Source organism: Diabrotica virgifera, chromosome 6 (genome assembly GCF_917563875.1).
Source record: "Diabrotica virgifera virgifera chromosome 6, PGI_DIABVI_V3a".
NCBI classification, from domain to species: domain Eukaryota; kingdom Metazoa; phylum Arthropoda; class Insecta; order Coleoptera; family Chrysomelidae; genus Diabrotica; species Diabrotica virgifera.
The window spans coordinates 217,190,120-217,213,584 of record NC_065448.1 but is presented as its reverse complement, the minus strand read 5'-3'; the positions used below and the strand labels follow the sequence as shown (position 1 = coordinate 217,213,584).

The 23,465-nt window shown below is 32.0% G+C and overlaps 1 protein-coding gene across 1 annotated transcript in view; it reads left to right on the top strand.

Annotated features, from left to right (window-relative positions):
* LOC126887244 (spidroin-2-like) overlaps positions 1-23,465 on the top strand; it is a 79,895-nt gene that overhangs the window by 8,148 nt on the left and 48,282 nt on the right. Inside the window, exons 3-4 of the mRNA XM_050654651.1 lie at positions 13,564-13,765; positions 22,918-23,247. Of these exons, the coding sequence (XP_050510608.1) occupies positions 13,564-13,765; positions 22,918-23,247 (532 nt within the window). The remainder of the gene's footprint in view (positions 1-13,563; positions 13,766-22,917; positions 23,248-23,465) is intronic.

Sequence of the window (23,465 nt, the reverse complement as noted above, 5' to 3'; positions counted from 1 at the left end):
TATGCAAAGTCCTCAGATAGTGTGCTACTTTTTTTATAAACAAAATGGCGCCCGAAAATCGTGTTTTTTTCAATTATTTCTCTAGAACTCCGAAGATTTTAACTTTACAACAAAAACACTCAAATAAAAATTCACCATGATTAAATTCTGCATAGAGACGTGTTTTTCCCGATCTGCTCCGACGAAAATTTTCCTCGGAAAATGCGGGTTTTCCCAACAAAATCTTTAATTTTCAAATAAAGTTTTAGATAAGTAATTATTTACCAATAATTAAATAATTTGGTGACTTAAAAGCCTTCTTGGTTTAGATTATAGTTCCAGAAGCTGGTGAAAATTAAACGAATATTTTAGCAACAATTCAATTGTTAATTAATAATTTACGGTCGCAATAATAACCAAAATAATTATGATGCACTGATCAAACTTTGAAATCTTATAAAGATGAGATGCCTATTTAACATTTTGTCGACAAAATATAAATTTTTTATTTTTTTGCATAATCTTTAAATGTTTAAAAAAAATAGTTATAAACAAATTAACGTTTCTCAGAAAGTTTTTATTATATTATAATTTTAAAAAATAGCTAAAATGTGCATTTCAAATATCTTGAAAATGAATGCTTTAAAACGTTTTTGCAACCATTTGCAAAAAAGTTATGAAACAGCAAAATAAACATACTATTACTACGGTGTTATTAATTTCTTTTAATTCTTTCAAAGCGTAGAAGTGAGTTTAAAGTACAAGCTAATTATTTATAAAACAATATCGATTATCAGCTTAATGGTTATATTTTAATTAAAGATTATAAATATATTTTTTTTGTAATTTACACGCGCGAAAGTAGAATAATACAGTACCGTAGCTACCCGCCCACATACACAACTCGCGCGAGTTTAAGCGTGTCAGTCGCTTCGAGTGAACATTTTATCTCCGGCTCTGTATCAAGCCTACTTTCGTGCTAAAAATTACAAAAAAAAGTATTTTTAATCTTTGATTAAAATATAACCATTGCACTAATTTTTGACATTCTTTGTCAGTAATTAGATTGTACCATAGACTCACTTTTAAGCTTTTAAACAATTAAAACAAATTATAAACAATGGAGCTATCGTATATTTATTTTGCTGTTTCCTAACTTTTTTGCAAATGGTTGGAAAATTTTTTTAAAGCATTCATTTTCAAGACCTATGAAATACGCATTTTAAGTATTTTTTAAAATTAGAATATAATAAACAATTTCTAAGAAATGTTAATTTGTTTATAACAATTTTTTTTAAACATTTAAAGATTATGCAAAAAAATGAACAATTTATATTTTGTCGACAAAATATTAAATAGGCATCACACCTTTATAATCTTTCTAAGTTTGATCAATGTCTCATGATTATTTTGGTTGTTATTGCGACTGTAAATTGTTAATTAACAAATTGAATTGTTGCTAAAATATTCGTTTCATTTTAACCGGTTTCTGAATTTATAATCTGTACCAAGAAAGCTTTTATTTCACCAAGCTATATAATTATTAATAAATAATTACTGGCCCAAAAAATTTATTTGAATATTCGAGATTTTGTTGGGAAAACCCACATTTTCCGAGGAAAATTTTCGTCGGAGCAAATCGGGAAAAACATGCCTCTATGTAGAATTAAATTGGGGTGAATTTTTATTTGAGTATTTTTGGTGTAAAGTTAAAATCTTCGGAGTTATAGAGCAATAATTGAAAAAAATACGATTTGTCGGCGCCATTTTGTTTATAAAAAAAGTAGCACACTATCTGTGGACTTTGCATACCTATATTAATAATATATAAGATCTTATAATTCGATTAAAGCAATAAAATTGCTGGTAAATAACCTTTCTTTGTACTTTACTAATTAGACCAACGTATTATAACTATTTTTTTTTCAAAATTTAAAGATTATGCAAAAAAAAGAAAAATTTATATTTTGTCGATAAAATATTAAACAAGCATCTCATCTTTATAATCTTTATAAGTTTGATCAATGTATCATGATTATTTTGGTTATTATTGCGATCGTAAATTGTTAATTAACAATTGAATTGTTGCTAAAATATTCGTTTAATTTTCACCGGCTTCTGGAATTACAATCTATACCAAGAAATCTTTGATGTCACTAAGTTATTTAAGTATTGATTAATAATTACTTACCTAAAACTTTATTTGAAAATTATAGTTTTTGTTAGGAAAACCCGCATTTTGCGAGGAAAATTTTCGTCGGAGCAAATCGTGAAAAACATATCTCTATGCAGAATTTAATTGCGGTGAATTTTTATTTGGGTGTTTTTGTTGTAAAGTTAAAATCTTCGGAGTTATAGAGCAATAATTGAAAAAAATACGATTTGTCGGCGCCATTTTGTTTATAAAAAAAGTAGCACACTATCTGCGGACTTTGCATACCTATATTATTAATATATAGGATCTTATAATTCGATTCCAGCAATAAAATTGCTGGTAAATAACTTTTCCATGAATTTTGCTAATTAGCCCAGAGTATTATATGACATTGTAGTCCGTTCTTTAACGGTAAAATATTGCAAAACCTCTAAATTTTAAAGAACCGCTTGGATTGACATGAAATTTGGCATACACATAGCTAACATGTCAAAGAAAAAAAGTGATATTGTGCCGATATGTGCTTTTGCCCTGGAGGTGGTTTTCACCCCCTCTTAGGGGGGTGAAAAAATATTCGTCTAAAGTAAGCCAGGAAATGGATAAACTGGCTAATTTTAAGTAACTTTTGTTCTATAGAGTTTTTTCACTAAGTCAATACTTTTCGAGTAATTTGGCAGTGAATATGTTCATTTTTTCAACAAAATAACCACGGTTTTAGACGGTTTTTCGCAAATAACTCAAACAGTAAGTATTTTGTCGAAAAACATTCTTAGCAAAAATATAGTCTGTAAAAAATTTAAAAAAAATGGTGTATATATCACGTCTCTATACCTAGTAGAAGCAGAGTTATAGCTAATGAAAAATAGGTTCATATTCGTCAAATTCCAAATGGGATACTTTAACGTGAAATAACCAAAAATGAAGCACATTTCGGGGAAAACCCATTACAACTTATTTAAAGTGTTTAAAAAGAGTTTCATTTTTTTTTATAAAAAAAATTTCTAGCATCAAAAGTAAACAAGTTACGCTCAAAATAAAGTTAGTCCCTTTTTGTTTTGGTAAAAAAATCGAGAAAATCACCCCCTAATTAGTATCTTAAATGAACTTAATCGTTACGACTTCACAAGTTTTTTGACTCGTGTACGTATTGTTTATATGATCTGTAAGTTTCATCGGTTCAAAGTCCTTATTATCGAAAGGGCTGTAGTTAAAAGGGGTTGAACGAGGCACTGATCACGAATGTATGCAAATTTAGAAACACCAAATCTTAATCAATTTTTGTCTAACAGAACAACAAAAAAATACATGATATTCAGAAAAGCAATGCTGACTTTTTGTTGTTTTTCGAGATTTTTGGTATCTCTAATAATTTTTAAGTTATTTTGAAAAAAGCATATTTTTCAAAATTAAAATTTTTAAAAATTTTACTTTGAAAACAAATTTTTTCAAAAATAAGAACTTTGAATCGATGAAACTTACAGATCATATAAACACAACATAAGTAAAATAATTTGTGGACGATAACAATTAATTTCATTTAAGTTGCTAATTAGGGGGTGGTCTTCCCGATTTTTTTTTGCCAAAACAATAGGGTCCAACTTAATTTTGAGTGTAACTTGCTTAAATTTAATGCTAGAAACTTTTTGTAAAAACAGAAATAAAGCTTTTTTTAAACACCTTAAAAAAATTATAATGGGTTTTCCCCAAAAAGTGCTTAATTTTTTGGATATTTCACGTCGAAATATTCTATTTGAAATTTGGTGAATATGAATCTATTTTTCATTGTCTATAACTCTGGTTCTACGAGATCCAGAGACCTAACGCGTACACCATTTTTTTTACTTTTTATAGGCTATATTTTTTCTAAGAACGTTTTTTTCTACAAAATACTTACTTTTTGAGTTATTTGCGAAAAACCGTTTTAAAATCTGGTTATTTTGTTGAAAAATGAACATATTCACTCGCAAATAACTCAAAAAGTGTTGACTTGGCGAAAAAGCTCTATAGGACAAAAGTGACTTAAAATTAGTCAGTTTACCCATTCCCGGACTTATTTTGGACATATATTTTTTCACCCCCCAAGAGGGGGTGAAAGTCACCCCCAGGGCAAAAGCACACATCGGCACCATATCACTTTTTTTCTTTGACATGTAAGCTATACGTATGCCAAATTTCATGTCAATCCAAGCGGTTCTTTAAAATTTAGAGCAAAAACCGTGAAAGAATGTACTATTGATAGTTTTGTGTTGTTTACAATAAAAATAGTTTTTTGTAATTTTACATCAATTCAAATTTCTGCTCATGATGGAAAATATTAAAGTATAGAACAAAATGATGTTGAATCTTTTACTTCATTAAAAAAAATGATCTTTGCAGAAAAAGCGCATAATAAAATTTATACAAAAAATGTATAGAAAGATATCCCAGCGGTGGATCCAACATCGTTAAGAGGGAGGGCCGATATCGATATCCTCATCTTTGTCATTTTGTGGGCTGCAAATATCCATTAGCATTATCCCATCCCCTCAATTGGATTAAGAGCTTTATCGCGTAGTCAGATTTGAACTTGGTAATCATCATCATCATCAAGCAACCTCACTGCTGGACATAGGTCTCTCCCATTTTTCGCCACTCTAGTTGCCATTTCTTCCATCCAGTTCTTGCCATCCAGCGTGTTGGTGGTCGTCCTCTGCTGCGCTTGTCTTCTCTTGGGCGCCAGTCAATTCGTTTTCTGGTCCATCTTGAGTCTTTTAGTCTTGCTACGTGACCTGCCCAATTCCATTTCAGCTTGGCTATACGTTCGACGACATCAGTGATACCTGTTCTTTTCCTTAGGTCTTGGTTCCTTATTTTGTCTTTTTTTTTGTCACGCCGAGACCGATAATCGATATTTCCATGCGCCTTTGTGCCACTCGCACTTTTAGAGCTGTTGTTTTTGCGAGCGTGAGAGTTTCTTCTCCGTATGTCATAATAGGAAGCAGTGGCGGCTCGTGACCTCAGTATGCGGGTAGGCTACACATATACTTCGGGTAGGCGACAAAAAATATCCTACAGTTTGTAATACATTTTGAGCCGTCTTGCAATACTAAATGTAATCTATGAGCGCAACAATGTGTAAAAATTGCCTTTGGAGCATCTACTTTAATTTTTGATTGTAATCTGTTTAAAGAGCCAGCCATTACACTTGCACCATCGTAAAATTGAGCAATTAATTTATTTTTGTAATCATATGGCTCAAGCACTTTGAACTTTGTTAACAAAACGGATTGTTAAAGTACACTGTGATTTTTCGGTTATATCAGTAGTATCGTCAGCTAGTATAGAAAAAAATTGACTTTCATTAATTTCTGTTGAAATTTCATTTTTTACGTAATCGGCAAGATAATCTATTAAATCATTTTGTATTGTTTTTGACAAACCCGTGAACACCCCTTCTATTTTTTAACATGATCCTGGATTTCCTGATCGCGTTTAACTACTAAATTAAAAATTTCTTTAAAATTACCCATGTTTGAAGAATTATGGCTCTCATCACGACCGCGAAATGTAAGTTCTTGTTTTGCTAAAAGAATTGTAACATCAATTTCTTCAACTTTTTCAATCTTTTTCAACTTCTTCATTATATATCTTATTAGATAGAGAAATATGTCCAGCGAAAGCACTGTCAGTAGTTTGTTTATTTTTTTCTAACCGTTTTAAATCTAAGCAATGTTCTTTCGAAGATTCATGTTTTTTTACACTAGCTGATAAATTTTTAAAATCTGAATATCCCTGACTCACCCAAACATTTTGCTTCAAATTTGAGAGCAACAGACAAGGCCAACAGAAAAGTGAATTTTTAAAATAACTTCCGCTTAGCCATTTATGATTTTCATACCATATTGTTTTAAACGATCTCGAAAATGGTTGATTGTCTTTTGTCTTATCTGTGGATAAAATTGTTAAATTTTGTAAAGGCCGGCCCATTGAAATAATTACTAATCTTTCTTGATTTTGGCGCCTTGAAAAAGGCGTCTCGATCAAACTGCATATTACATCGTTTAAAATATTCATATTCGATGACTAAAGTTTTTCCACCAATAAAACTAACACACATACGTTTCAACAACGTCAAATATTACCTACTTATTTTATTTATGTATCAAATAATAATTTACTATTCGAATAAATTGATAAGTTAACAATTAACCTCGCTTTAAATTTTTAATTATCTATATAATCTAATAACACATTATTCAGTTTTCATAAACAAATTTAAATTGTCCTACCTAGTTTTATTCAATACTTAACCTACTAATAACAGCCAAAATCAAAAAACAATTATTTTAAAACAGTTTCACAAGACACAAGAGAAGCAACTGATAAAATTTTGTAGGTCCGGCTATAAGACTCTGTGCCTATCCGCCCGTTCAAAATCGTAGAATAGGGTCGCTACGAGCAGACCTGCAGCAGGCCTGCTCTCGTAAACAGAGAGAGATCGCACGTCAGTTCGGTGTTGGCGTCGTTCTATTTCAGGCTACGTTCCTGAGTGCCTGACCAAGGAGAATATAGAATCTATACAGTACTACTGATACTACAAGGAGCGTACAATAATTATAACTACGGAGAAAATTTTTTGGATATTTTTAAAAATAATTTGGATAATTTTTGCTATTTTATTGTAGATATTGTGTCAAAATTTATAAATTACAATTTTGAAATAAGTAATTTATATTAATAATTTATATTATTGTACTACATTTGAAGAGGGTAGGCGGCGCCTACCTTGCCTACCCCGACGGGCCGCCCCTGATAGGAAGAACGCATTGGTCAAATGTCTTCCGTTTCAAAGCTATCGGGATGTTGCTCTTAAATATGCCTTTTAGTGAACCATACGCCGCCCAAGCAAGTGTTATTCGTCGTTGAAATTCGCTGGTCTGATTACCCTTGCTTATTCTGATTTCATGACCGAGATATATGTAATAAATACTTTTCTGTCAATTCGATCACTTGATTTTGGATGGTTAGGTGTTCGCTTGGAACTAAGTTTGTCATAAATTTGGTCTTACTGATGTTCATTTTTAGACCTATTATTGAAGATACGCTTTCTAATTCTTGTAGCATTTGTTGTGCTTCACCCAGATCTTCGGTAATAAGTACTATATCATCGGCAAAACGCAGATGATTGAATTTGGTAATACACTCTCTTAATGAGCTCGTCCTAAGCATATAATATAGGTACGAGTGCTTTTCACCAGCAGCTGTGAAAAGTGAATAGTCGGTATACCGAGATTCCATTTACGTCTGCTCCAGTGGCGGCTCGTGATTTTTACAACAGGGGAGGCTATACCTAACTGTAAAATATCTAGACAAATTTGCACTAGCAAAAAAATGCGCCAAAAAATGTAATTTAAGGCCCCATCTTTTGACCATTTTTTATTTACATTTCATAATATCATCCTAATTCATAATTTCATGATATCATCATTTTAAAAATAGTTAGTCTAATAGTAAAAGTTTAATACCAAAGTTTGTGTCGTTTATTTGTTAACAATTCGATCTATTTGTAAATAGATACCTATGCATATCAAAATAAATACAGATTTGAAGTTTTGCAGTCCATACATAATGAAGCTTCAAATTTTTTAAGATACTCAACTGAATTTTTTAATTCTAAACGCGGCCTACTGCGAATTCAAAAACACGATAAATTACCGATATTTTGCTTTGAGTTAGAGATATCGGAAAAAGTTATTTGAGCAAGTTGTTCCAAATATTATTATAACCCCACATACCAAATTTCATAACAAAATTCGCACTTTTAGATTTTTTATTATTTTTAGTCAGGACCCTAAAATTCGTTGTCCCGAGACGCACCCAACCACCCAACGGAGCTGAGAAGCTACACTGCCTCCCTTGGTATATCTCCGGGCAGCGTGTGATGGCGCCGTAGATGCCACTGTTAGACCGGGTCTCCTTAAACGCCTGCTGCGCTGCACGGAGCATTAGCAACGGAGAAAGCAGGGCTTCTCGGCTCCGTTCGTGCATCTCGGGATAACCCAGGGTCCTGCCTACAATAATATGTAATAAAACTGAGACGCGATCATGCGTTCTAATGCTAATGCTCCGTACGTATGGATAATTAGTGATAATATGGAATTTACACGTTGTATAATAGTGAGAGTAATTGTTGTGTTCGCGATTCATGATAAACAAAACAGTATAGAGTGTGTAAAAAATTTATGGGGAGGCTGAGCCTCCCTTGCCTCCTCTAACGAGCCGCCACTGGTCTGCTCCAAAATTCGTATAATATGCTCCAAAATTGAGAAAAAGTTGTTTGGCTCTTTTTTACAATAATTCCGTTCATTTTAAAGATATCGTATCCATTCAAAAACCATTTTAAAGGAAATTTGAAGGATTATAAAGCTACTTTGATCATACCAATTCAAAATCTTTAGTTTTTAAAAAGTAAAGGGTTAAGGAGCGCAACGTTGATACTCGCGCTATCAACCTAACTTAAAGTAGTTATATCTCTGTATTGAAAAATAAACAAAATTTTTGATAAAAAACCCTATATTTTTGCACCGAATCAGTTTTATTGTGCCATTTCGACAATGGAATGATCACTTTCTAGATCGTACGTCCTTTAAGATGAATCATTTGTTAATTTTAGTTCAAAAATAGTATCTGTGTAACGTCAATTATAATCATTAATTATTTATTAGAATAATTACTGAAATCACTGAAACAGACGAACCACTGTTTGAAATAAAAATTAATATAGTTTATTATTCTTGAGTATTTTTGTTAAACTGTGATCCAACGGAACGTGGCGTGGCACGCCTTGGGAAATATATAATATATATTTAAAATATATAATAGAAAAAGACAAAAACTAAATTGAAAAAGACTATATGACTTGTACATACTTCTAAGAAGCCATTCTAACTCAAGACCTAACTTTTCCCAATTTGTCAAAATAATAGACGGAGAGCTAGAGCCGAAAAATCATCGTCATAAGTAATATGGAGTTTTTCCTGTAAAATATGTCCATTGTATATTGACAATTATGACCCCTTTCAGACTGACACCTCAGTGGATACAGGAAGTAGCAATAAGGGATGAAAGGGGAAAGTTAGTGCAGTGATTAAAGGTTTTCACCTCCTATTTTGTTAAATCTCTATCGATTTGCATGAAAATTGGTGACTAGTTAGAGCATACCTCAAGAAACAAAACTGATTTGGTGCCAGTTGCACTTTTACCCTGGTGGTGAATATCACCCCTTCCCGCGGGTGAAGACTATTTTATTAAAAATAACCCCACAAATCGATAGAGGGACAAGTTATAAGTAAAATTTGTTATATCATGTTATTAAAATAAATCAATACTTTTTGAGTTATTAAAGATCAAAGATTTGTCTATTTAAGAGCATATGCGTGAAGTTACGGATGATAAAAAGAACATGTTAATTAATTTTATGTTGGTAAAATATTATTTTTATATTACTTCGATGTTTATTTGAATTTTTTTTCATTATAAACTGAATATGTCCAGAAACTGGGGGTGTCCAATAATGGGTACATTTGACATATTCGAATACACTTTTGGTAAATTTATAATATCGAAATAATATAAAAATAATATTTTAGTAACATACAATGAATTAATATGTTCTTTTTATCATCCGTAACTTCACGCATGTGCTCTTAAACAGACAAATATTTGATCTTTAATAACTCAAAAAGTATTGATTTATTTTAATAACATGATATAACAAATTTTACTTATAATTTGTCCCTCTATCGATTTGTGGGGTTATTTTTAATAAAATCGTTTTCACCCCTGAGAAGGGGTGGTATCCACCCCCAGGGTAAAAGTGCAAGTTGGCACCAAATCATTTTTATTTCCTGAGATATGTTCTAAATAGTCACCAATTTTCATGCAAATCGATGGAGGTTTAACAAAATAGGAGGTGAAAACATTTAAAGACTACACTAACTTTCCCCTTTTATCCCTTATTGCTACTTCCTGTATCCACTGAGGTGTCAGCCTGAAAGAGGTCATAATTATCAATATAAAATAGACACATTTCACATGCCCAACTCCATATTACTTATGACGATGATTTTTCGGCTCCAGCTCTTAGACTATAAGTTCAACCTTCACTGGTTGAATCACTAGCTTCAAACAAACGAATAAAAAATCCTTCGATATTATAGGTATTTGTTCTGACAATAATTAAAAGCGACAACTCTTATCGTCAATGCGAGCTGTTCAATATGACTTAAGGCTGTATGACACTATGCATTTTCTTGTATCATTTCTAATATCGTTTCTGATATCGTTTCTTGTATACATTTTATTGTATCATTTCTTGTACGTACATTTGTGCCCTGTATGACACTATGCAAGTTCTTGTATCGAAAATTGTATGAAATTCGGCACGTGATTGGTCGAAATTTTGTTTGTCACCCTGTGTCACGTTATGGTAGTACTGCATCTACAGCTACAGCTGATTTTACCAGAATTTTACGTCGACTGTTTGAGGTTGATTATTTGTGTTTTTATTTTGTTTTGATATTTGTGCTAAAATATTTGCATTAGAATTATCTTCAGTTTGATCCAAATTAGGAACTATTGTATTTTCGTCTATTAAAAAATTATCCACCATGAAACCTAAATTTATAGTTTGAACTTTACTAGGAGCTAAATATATGGTTATTAGTAGAACAGTAGTCCATACCAAACGGTATATTAAGTATCAATAAAAGATTTATAAATAATACCTACAAAAACACAAATAAATTTATCAATACATGATCTCATTTTCATTTCAGCCGCCATTATGAGTAAGTAAGTAATTATGACATTTTAGATGTTTTACCAGCAGGTTTTACATTTTTGCTCTTTGCGCAGAAATTGGCGCAGTTCTTGTACCGGGTGTCCCAATAAGAATGGCTCTCGGCCATATCTCAGGAACCGTTTATAGTAGAGCTTTGAAATCAAAAATTTTATAACAAAAGTTGCCTCAGGAAAAGCCTGGAAATTATTTTCATAATTGTGGGTCCACCGCTAGAGGGCGTAATTGAATATCAAAAATAAAAAAATCTAAATTTTACAAAATTTTCCTAATGAAGGGGCACTGGAAAGCCGATTATTGTATTCTTCATAAAATTCTGCGCATATTTGATTTAACAAGTTTAACTCTACCTTTGCAAATAAGAGGTGGGGGTGAGTGGGACCCTTATTATGAAAAAATGGCTGTAAGTCCGGTTCTGCTAAATCAAATTTTGAAAACTGGGTCTTGTTGAAGACAGATCTTTTTCTTCAATGTAAGCGTGATAATTTTGAACCATCCTAATAAGTGATAAGCCAGCTGGGAGGCGTTATTTAATTTTTTTCAGAAATCTAGTTTTCTTTGGAAAATATTAAATACAAGTATACATTTTTAATCATACTTTATAAAATTAGATTAAATTAGCAACAGAATAGCGAAAACCGCATGTCGATATCTTTTTTCTATCTCAAGATATCTCGAGAAACGTGTAAATTTTATACATAACTGTTACTATCACCGGTAAACTAAGTTAATGAAAAGTAGTGTGCTGTGGAAAAAAAACAAAATAACATTTTCCAGATGTCAACGTATAAAAATATAATTAATTAAAACAACAATATAAAGAGGAACAATACTATTAAAATTAAATATAACACAGAACAAAAAGAACTACTTAGTGACGACCTAAACATTCAAATTGTTGCCCATCATACATAATATACTACTCTAGAATACATTATCCAGAGAATACTAAACGCCATTCAAAGCATATCGAGAGCAGAAATTGAGACTGCTGTTCAATCTACTCTTGAAAGAGTAAATGTTTGCAACGAAAAAGATGTGCAAAAATTTGAACGTTTATGTCATCACTAAATAGTTGTTTTTATTTCTTTGTAATAGGGCTTTTCCGTATAATCCGTGTATAATATTAATATACGAGATATGATCGAGGCTCGAAACAAATGAGAAGCGTTGAAAAGACCTAATATACGTTGACAGCTGGAAAATGTTTCTTTGTTGTTTCCATAGCACACTACTTTTCCTGAACTTCGTTTACCGGTGACAGTAACAGTTATGTTTTTAAATTTACACGTTTTGTAAGATATCTCGACATAGAAAAAAGATATTAACATGCGGTTTTCGCTATTCTGTTGCTAATTTTGTGTAATTTTGTAATATGGTATTAAAAATGCATGTTTGTATTTAATATTTTCCAAGGAAAACTAGATTTCTGAAAAAAATTAAATAACGCCTTCTAGCTGGCATATTACTCAGTAAGTTGATTCGAAATCATAACTTTTACATTGAAGAAAAAGATCTGTCTTCAACAAGACCAAGTTTGCAAAATTTGATTAAGCAGAACCGGACTCACAGTCAGTTTTTCATAACAAGGTTCCCACTCACCCCCACCTCTTATTTCCAAAGGTAGACCTAAACTTGTTAAATCAAATATGCGTAGAATTTTATGAAGAATACGACGATCGAATTTCCAGTGCCCCTTCATTAGGAAAATTTTGTAAAATTTAGATTTTTTAATTTTTGATATTCAATTACGCCCTCTAGCGGTGGCCCCACAATTATGAAAATAATTTCCAGGCTTTTCCTGAGTCAACTTTTGTTATAATTTTTTTTATTTCAAAGCTCTACTATAAACGGTTCCTGAGATATGGCCGAGAGCCATTCTTATTGGGACACCCGGTACAAGAATCTGTGTCTGACTCAAATTCTTGTATCGTTTCTGATATCGTTTCTTGTATCTGTGTATGACACTATGCATTTTTTTGACATATCAGAAACGATATTAGAAATGATACAAGAAAATGTATAGTGTCATACAGCCTTTACGTCTGGGATACAATCGGCGATTATCGAAACATATTTGGCGATTTTTGTTATTTATTCGACAATTTTGTTTAAGATAATATTACCCATTAAACTTATCAATTCATCTTGCCTACTGTTGCTTAAATAAGTCACAAACCATGTATCAGACTCTCTTTGAACTATCCCTGATATGTTCTTTCATTACTGGATCAAACTCAGAGAGCAATAGTTAGTATAATTATTATACATATTATGTACTAACTTAAAAAAGTTTCCATTATTAGGTAGAAACAAATGATCAGTTGTTCCACGAAAAGCTAAACATTGTGAGGCCAAAAATCTAATTCTTTTCAAAACTTCTCTCCAATAATGTTGCATTATCTATTATTATATTAGATTTTACTGATTATGCCGCCCCCCTTGTGATGCCGCCTGATGCGGCTGCCTCACCGCATCATAGCACGGCACGGCCCTGATTTTGAACCTCTCTATAATGTTTAGGGTAATACTGCTCAGTAAAATAAAGCAAAATTTGCTTTATATTCTGCATTATTTAATTTAATTCCAGATTTAACATAAACTTCCAAGTGGGTCCTAAACCTAGCGATGATACAGCTCTCCATATTTCCGTTCGACACAAACAAGGATACATAGCTAGAAACTCATACATAAGTGAAGAATGGGGAGAAGAATCAGGAGATGGCGAATTAACAATTGGACCAGGAGAATCTTGGGAAATGATAATTTTAGTGGATCAAAATGAATACAAGGTAAGAATATTTTCTTTTATTACAATTTTATAGACCCTTTTTTTTTGTCTGATTTAATACTGAAAGCCACTGAAGTATCCGCTGGGAGGGTTGACATGGAGGGAATATGACATGTCGACTGTGTTTCTCATGGTGGCATAATTTGTAAGCCCACGTCCCCCACGTGCGATAAATTCAGTTCTTTTTCTTCACTATATTTTCTTACCTTAGTAATGAAATCCACCCCTTCTGTTCAACAAGATCCTTTGGAAACAAAAATAATCTACATATCCCTCATTCACTGTAGTGTTTACAATCCGGGGCACATTATCATTTTTAGTATACAAAATACAATGGTTCACAAAAGTTCCTAACCTTTGCTTGGGAAATATCACTAAAAAACTATATTTCATAGAAATTTAAGACCGAATTATGGTGGTATTATCTTAAAAACACTATACTTAAGCAGAAAACGCAACAGAGAGCAAAATTTCAACTATATAGGAATTAAAAATGCTTGAGATTGGGAAAATCCTGGCTTTTCAACTTCAACCTTTGTTTACAAAGTATGTCTCTAATAATAAAAATATGATAGTCGTGACGTCACACTTCGGTTGTCAGCCTTAAAATCTCTTCGTATTTTTCTATATTTAAACTATATTTATGTATTAGGTATACCAGACATTTTCTTCTGTATAGAGTATTTATAGCAAATTTGTAATAATGTATATAAACTGCGCGTCATAGAAAACGGGCACCCTAAAAAATGGCTAATTTTTGAGGTTGCGTATCTCCTAAACCTGTTGTCCAATTTAAGTGATTTTGTTTTAATATGTTATAGCCTTGTTATTTGTCAATATCCCTGTAATAATATTTTTGCTAAACAGGTAAATTTTCATTGTATACCGGGTGTACGAATCAGACTGTGTTTTTTTCTCAAAGTTCGCAACACCCTGTGGAATATCCTAGCATTTATAAAATACTGAAATTAAAACTCAACTATAGCCTCAGGTTTTCTCAACATTCTGTTTTTTGATTCATTCGCTTATGTTGGATAATACAAAAGTTAGGTACTTTAACAATTAGCCATGTTCTTTTTCGTGTTTCTAAACAAGTGCGACAAACTTTAAGGGGTAATTCTCCATTAAAAAATAATGACAGTTTGCTTTATAATCGTATGTCCGCAAATGCTTCGTTTGCGAGATACGGGATGTTGAATTTTTTGTTACAAACTGACGATTTATTTATTGCCTTAAAACCGGTTGAGATATGCAAATGGAATTTGGTGGGTTTTAAGACGTAGTTATTGCACATTTTTTGATATACAATTAAGAATTTGTTATTCACCATTGGCGTGCATACGGGTAACATGATCGGTCATATTACCCATATGCACGCCAATAGTGAATATAAAATTCTTGATTGCAAGTCAAAAAATTCGCAATAACTATCTCTTAAAACCTACCAAATTTCATTTGCATATCTCAACCGGTTTTAGGGCAATAAAATAAATCGTCAGTTTGTAAAAAAAATTTAACATCCCGTATCTCGTAAACGAAGAATTCGCAGACATAAGTTTATAAAGCAAACGGTCATTATTTTTTCATGCAGAATTGCCCCTTAAAGTTTGTCGCTCTTATTTACAAACAACCCATACTGATGAAGAACATGACTAGTTGTTAAAGTACATAACTTTTGTATTATCCAACATAAGAGAATGAATCAAAAAACATAATGTTCAGAAAACCTGAGGCTATAGTAGGGATATCATTTCTGTATTTTATAAAAGCTAGAATATTCCACAGGGTGTTGCGAACTTTGAGAAAAAAACACAGTTTTATTCGTACACCCGGTATACAATAAAAATTTACCTGTTTAGCAAAAATATTATTACAAGGATATTGACAAAGAATAAGGCTATAACATATTTAAAAAATCACTTAAATCTGACAACAGGTTAAGGAGATACGCGACATCAAAAATTACCCATTTTTTAGGGTGCCCGTTTTCTATGACGTGCAGTGTATTATACATTAGCACTAAATTAATAGTGTAATTTTAAATAATCTCTTGGTTTTTGTAGATCACACATAAAGCATACCCATAAGAGTTAGCGCCAAAAAGGCAAGCTAGGAAAAAATATTAATTTATTAATGCTTTGTGTTTTGATTTAAAATTCAAATTGTGGCTTCTTCCCGACAAAAAAAATAGTACATAAGAAAAATAGTCCAATTGACTAGTTGACAAAAACACTAATAACCTTTAAGTTAAGTTAAGTTAAAATTGTAGAGGGCCATTTTAGTTAGTAAAATGCAATCTTTTTTGTTAAATTTTAGGTAACAATTTTTTTCTTTCATCAGAACATGTACTTGATAAGCTTGGTCCAATCATCGTTTATTCCTGTATTATTTAGGGTCCATTAAAAATTTAGTTTTTTAAAGGGGTCCACCACCAAAAAAATTGAGGACCACTGACATAGTCATAAACCCCCCAAAACAATCGCATTTAATATTCCGTCTAAATTTTTAACTTTGTAAAGGATTTAGGCCTGGATTCCGCGTACAAAAAAAGTAATAAATAGCAAGCTTAAAATTTATTAATAGCGTAACGGTGTCTAGTCGGACAAACTTTTATGTATGGGAGCACTGGAACAGGGGAAGTTTTAATTGAGGAACGTGATTTTAATTTTGCAACGTGTTATCCTGACAAGTTTATGATTGTGAAAACTAGCAGGTTGTTTTTAAGTTTATTCAATAGCAAACTTTATATAATATATGAAAAATGTTTGTCCGACAAATATGTTGGGCATTTTAATAAGTCCGACACGAAGAACATGTCAAATGACAGGAATCATGTTGGTTCGTAATAGCAGTCTGATTTTTGCATGAGAGTTTAATGAAAGGGTAACAAATCAATTAGAAGTTCTGTCCGACAAAATACATGGGACGTTTTCGTAGTCTGACGTTCCAAATTTTTAACTTGTTCCACAATTAAAACTTTCCCTGTCCCCTGTTTCAGTGTTCCCACACATCAAAGTTTGGCCGACTAGACACCGTTAAGCTATTAACAAATTTTCAGCTTGCTGTTAATAAACTTTTTTTTGTACGCGGGATCCAGGCCTAATTGTAACTGAACGGATATATTTAACTTATTATCACTTTACGTGTAGGTGATAAATGGTTAATTGTAAATAGCTATCATACACAAAATATTCATTTTTCTTAACAAATATTTCGTAATTATTTAATGAAATTTTACATCAAGGTTAAAGGTTTTAAAATAAGAATATTGCTAAGCGGGTGTTGCGGGTGTCCCGCAATTTAGAATCATTTTTTAAATTATTTCACTCCTACTTGTTCACTGATTTTATCTCTAAAATTTAAGCAAAGAAAGAGTGGAGTATAGTAAAGTATATAAAGTACGTATACATTATGAGCAAAAAATATAATGCCATATTAAACCGTTTTTTAGTAATATTTTGCTTTTATTTCACAAAAGAACTTTTAATTTGTATCTTCGTTTATAAAACTGGTCCTTATTTTTTGCCGTGGCCGTCTTCATACTAATAATATCAATCCGGTTCCGAGGCTTCACATTGTTTCTTTGAGAAGTATTCGTTTTTACGATTGGTAGCTTGCTAACTTTGCCAGTCACCCTCCACATTTGATCCGGGCTTGGGACAGGCTGTGGTATAATAACCACAAAGCTACTCGATCTACCCCACAATTACCCCAGGCAGTGTTGCATTGGCACTGGCAGTACCGGCGCTAGGGTATCAGATGCCCGCCTGCAATACTAGCACAGGCGCCCCCCCCCACACATAATATATATATATATATATATATATATATATATATATATATATATATATATATATATATACTTGTACAATCCCAGCCTCGGAGGATATGTGTGTTCTAATAAAACATTGGACCCACATGTTTGAAGATCAAACCGGTCGCACTCCGTAATGGAGTGATACCTATCTGACCCCCCAAGAAGCTATACCACCAGCCCTCCCATCGCAGTACATAACGAGTGAGGAGGCTTTGTACTGAACGTTAGCTTGGATGTCCTGGATAATGGGACAACCTCTATGTTACTTTATGTGGTTAAGCCACCTGATTTTAGGGATAGCTAGAACTTCTCTTCTCCCTATTAATGACTTGACTTTGGACCTGTGTCTTAAAAATGTGTGTTCCATACTGTATGTGTCTCGATGTCTGGACTGTGTGTGTTCGGTCACTCAACCGTCGAATTGGCAAAATAAATTTTGTTCTCCTCGACGGCTGAGCGCCCGAAAGGTGTGGCTATCGAGCTCACGTCTATCGGTACGTCACCTTGATGCTCAACTTCCGCGAGTATGGTCCATTTGACCTTCCTGAAGGGTATTTAGTGTCCAAAGGGCGACTTGTCTGTGTTTGCCGTTGTGATGTAATTAATGGTTTAAAAAAAATTTATTCTCCTTGTTTTAATCATCATCATTGGACAAAACAACATCACTTTTAACCTTTCTCAGAAATTGGCTAAGAGAACCAGATTGCTTTTTTGCAATTTCTTCTTATTCAGCTTTTGTTTTTATATTTTGCTCCCTAGATAACTTTTTTTTGGATTCCATTTTTATTTAGGTAACGAAATAAAAAAAATAATTTAATTATTTTAAATTATTTAAAAATAATAATAATTTCTCAAAATTACGCCCTAGCAGTAATAATAGTATTGAGTACTTACCAAAAATAATTTTATAGATATTAATAATTGAATGCCAATGCAACACTGATAATGTTTATTTTACTGCATAGTAAATTGACAAACTATTTCTATTCAGAAATTCACCAAATAGATACTAAATTGAAAGGGCTTTGAATCTAAATTTTATGCACACTGTTTATTTTAAATAATATGGTTATATGGGATTAATACATAAGTTATTAGTAGGTAATACATAATACATACTTAAATTAGATGGGCCGCAAATATTTTCTCTCCTACTGATCTGATACAAAATTTACAAACATTTGAATAAAATAAGCAAAGCGTGAATAATAAGTGTAGAGTTATTTGTTTTTTTTTTAAATATAATATCTTTGACGGCTGTGCTTTGATCATAAATTATATTACTATTGACATGGTAGGAATTCTACGGTTGTATATTTTTTGTATATGTATTTACGTGTGTAATATGCAAAAATAACCGACACAGATTAAGGGTATCATGAGGAATTTAAATCACATTTAAAAAATTAATTTCTCTATTTTAGTATTTTTTCCAACAGGAAAAAGCTAAGTTTGGCGCCCCCCAAACAAGGGCACCCACCTGTAATGCATCCCTTGCAGGCCCGTTATCGCCGGCCCTGGGCACTGGTTATACAGCAAATATTGCAGTGACATTGGCTAACAGAAAATCCAATACGATGTAAATTAGAGCTAGCAGCTAGAGGGTCAGATAATAGAACAAGTGATGAAGTTTAAATATTTAGGCATCACACTATTTACCTAAGGAAAGCTCGAAACAGAAGCGGAAGATCAAGTGATTAAAGAAAAAGAGTCGCAGGTTGCCTGATTGAAACAATATGGACAAATAAAAATACCGGAAAAAAGCAAAGTCATAATTTACAAAACAGTCATAAGACCAACAATACATATTATGTATATTTAGTGCAGTCACTGAAGGTTTTTACCTCCGATTTCGTTGAACCTCCATTGATTTTCATGAATATTGGTGAGTAGTTAGAGGATACCTGAATGAACAAAGGTGACATGATGCTAACTTGCGCTTTTACCCTGGAGGTTTATGCCACCCCTTTTCGGGGGTGAAAATTATTTTATTAAAAATAATACCATAAATCCATAGAGGGACAAATTCTAAGCAAAATTTGTTATATAAAGTTATTAATATAAATCAATACTTTTTGAGTCATTAAAAATCAAAGATTTTATTTTTTCGTAAAAAATGCATGTTTTAAAGCTGTTTTTCACGTATAACTCAAAAACTATGAGCTTTTACAAAAAAGTTATTATTACCAAAATTGAAGATAATAAAAAATTGAATACACTCTTTACTTAAAGAACTAAACTAAATGTTAATTCAAAGTGAGTTATGGGTAATTTAGTGTATATTTTTGTCGACGAGTACTCAAATATAAGTATTCAAGCTTAAATAACGGGAAAACGATTCATTTTATAAAATATACCTGCTGAACACTTGTCAAAGTACTTCGAAATACCTATGAAATGAGCTCAAGAAGAAGTTAATAGCATCAAAATTAAGCAAGTTATGATGAAAATAAGAGAACCTTTTCGAATTCTTTAGGAAAAAGTGAAAAATAAGACAACGCCATTTCCACAAGAATTAAAATTTATAGTAATCCTTACAAGAATCTCTTTGTATTAGTATAAGTAATGATTTTAACAATTTTCGCCGGTTTAAAATGCATATTTTTGAAAAAAAGGTATAATTAAATAAAAAAAATAATGAAAAAAAATTTTTAGGAAACGCTTTTCTTTAGTTACGAGTGACTAAAATTAAAAATATTATAAAAAAATCAACTAAAAAGCAAGAAATAAAAAAATTGAAAAAATCTAACACATTCGTCAAAGAAAAGCGTGGCGCGTCTTCATCGAATAAACGGTTTTCGCCTCACGCTCTTCTTTAACGAATGTGTCGGATTTTTTAAATTTTTTTATTTTTTTGCTTTTTAGTTGATTTTTTTTATAATATTTTTAATTTTAGTCACTCGTAACTAAAGAAAAGCGTTTCTTAAAATTTTTTTTTCATATTTTTTTATTTTTTACTTTTTAGTCTTACACTTTTCAAACATTAAAATGTATCGTCATGTTTCTTAAAATATGCATAAAACATATGATGTACTAACATGAGAAGTAGTCGGAATCGGCAAAAAATTTGAAACTTTATTGTTTATTTATGAAGCATAACATAAACAATTAACGTAAAAAGTGAAATTATGTATAGTTCGTATTATTAGCTACAACACGTAAAAGTTTCAAGTTTTTACGTTGTAAAAAACAAGAGAATTTAAGCATTTTCCATTAAAATCGTTTTTTTTTATTTAAACAATTAATAAACATAAAAAAAATTATTGATTATTCGTGTATTGTTCCCGCGAATGCATATGTCTGCAAATTTTCATTCATTTGCATTGGAGAAAAGGCACTCAAATTAACGTCTAAAGATTTGACGCAAACTATTGAACTAAATAAAAGCGTTTAAAAAACAAGAGAATTTAAGGATTTTATATTAAAATCGTTTTTTTTTATTTAAACAATTAATAAACATAAATTTTTTTTTATTGATTATTCGTGTATTGTTCCCGCGAATGCATATGTCTGCAAATTTTCATTCATTTTCATTGGAGAAAAGGCACTCAAATTAACGTCTAAAGATTTGACGCAAACTATTGAACTAAATAAAAGCGTTTAAAAAATCAGAATTTTTAAAATTACCGTCATTTTAATTTTCTTTCGATAATAACTCCAAAAATTCTCAATATACGTAAAAAATGATATACATATAACCAAATTGTAGTCTTTTCTATATCAAATATTTTAACTTTTTTACTATTTTTGTAGGGTGAAAAATAACCGAGATAGAAACGTTTAAAGCTTAAATTTTGCTTCGAGAACCATGCAACCGTGGCCATTTAACCTTTGATTTTTAAAAAAGTAATGAGTTTAAAAGATTAAGTTCAACTTGTTTTAATAGCCCTTGGAATTATCTTTAAAATTGTTTTTAGGTGAAACTGATATCGTAAAAATTAACGAAGTGTAACAAACTAATTCCTTACGATACGCCCCTGGAGGGTGACTGTAGTTATGATCGTCAAACGACACATGCTTTTGCAAAAGTTCTGTGTTTTGGGAAGTGACCTTTTCATTGTAATAAACCCTAAAATCTGAGATAATTACCTTAATTTGCCTTTAGAGGAGTTATTAAAAAAAAAACGATAACATTTTTTTGAAAAAAATTTAAAAGATAAAATTTGAAAAAATTTTGAAACATAAATTTTAACGCTATCAAATTGTTCGGGATCTCATTTGATAGATATTTCTAAGTACTTTCACAAAAATGTTTAATAAGTTTATGTTATAAAATGCATCATTTTCCCGTAATTTAAGCTTGAATACCTAGATTTGGGTTCTCGCCGAAAAAAAAAAATACATTCAATTACCTATAACTCACTTTTAGTTAACACTAAAAGGTTTTTTTAGTAAGGAGTTTATTTCATTTTTTATTAGCTTCAATTTTGGTAATAATAACTTTTTTGTAAAAACTTATAGTTTTTGAATTATTTATGAAAAATTGGTTAAAAACATGCATTTTTCTCACGAAAAATTAAAATCTTTGATCTTTCATAACTCAAAAAGTTTTGATTTTTGCTTATAACTCAAATTTTGCTTAGAATTTGTCCCCCTATCTAACTATGGGGTTATTTTTAATAAAATAATTTTCACCCCCGAGAAGGGGTGACATCCACCCCCAGGGTAAAAGCGCAAGTTGGCACCATGTCACCTTTGTTCCTTCAGAAATTCTCTAACCACTCACCAATTTTCATTCAAATCGATGGAGGTTGAACGAAATCGGAGGTAATAGCTCATATCCACCTTCAGTGACTGCACTAATTAGGCAGATGGCAGAAATACGACCTGACATAGAGAGGACGCTAGAGAGATAATGCTAGAAACAGCAGAGATGAACACCCTTCGAAAAATCGATGGTAAGACACTATGGGACAGAGCTAGAAGTACATATATACGACGGAGATGCAAGGTGTATAACATTTATAACTGGGTAAGAAACAGAAGAATAGAATGGAATAACAACAAATAGGATAGTCAGGACAGCGATAGACGGTTCCCCAATAGGAAGACGATCAGTGGGAGGACCACGAAAACGTTAGAACTACAACTTACTGGAGCCACATTGAAAAAACAGACAGAGTTGTGTTTACACAAAAGGGAGAAGAAGTTTATAAAACATACCCATAAATGCACACTCATTTTCCAATAACGCAATGACAAAAGACATATTTTTTTCCAAAAAATTTAACTAACGTTGTCTAGCTAATCTTGTCAAACCGCAGTTAAAAATATAATTTTCATTACAATTAATTGTGACTTACTTTCACATTTAAAATATTTAAATTTGATTACAGATAGCAGTGAACGGTCAACATTTCTGCGAATTCAAGCACAGGGTACCCTTCTCCACAGTGACTGATCTGCAAATAGATGGAGACGTCAGTATTACTCTCATATCCTGGGAAGGAATTATGGGTCTGGGTGCTGGCGAAGACATTAAGAAAGTCAGCCAAACAGACACTCATTCTCAATGGGCTCCCCAAGAAGGCTATGCACCTCCCCCAGGCGGATATGCACCTCCCCAAGGCGGATATGGTCCTCCTCCCCAAGGGTACGGTGGCTACGCACCATCAGGTCCAGGATACGGACCTCCTCAAGGATATGGACCACCACCCCCACCTGGGGTAAGTTATCAAAAAACTTTTAAAATTTATTACGTGTAGGTACACTTATATAATATACTCTTTATTGCTTGCATTAGCTTTGGTTTCACATTTCTACGGTTGAATATTTCCCAGATCTTCTTACGTGGGGCACGATCAAATGCGTTTTCCAAGTCCACAAAATAGAGAAACACCTTACTGTTTGCTCTAGAGGGCTTTTTCTGATAACTGTCTCACCG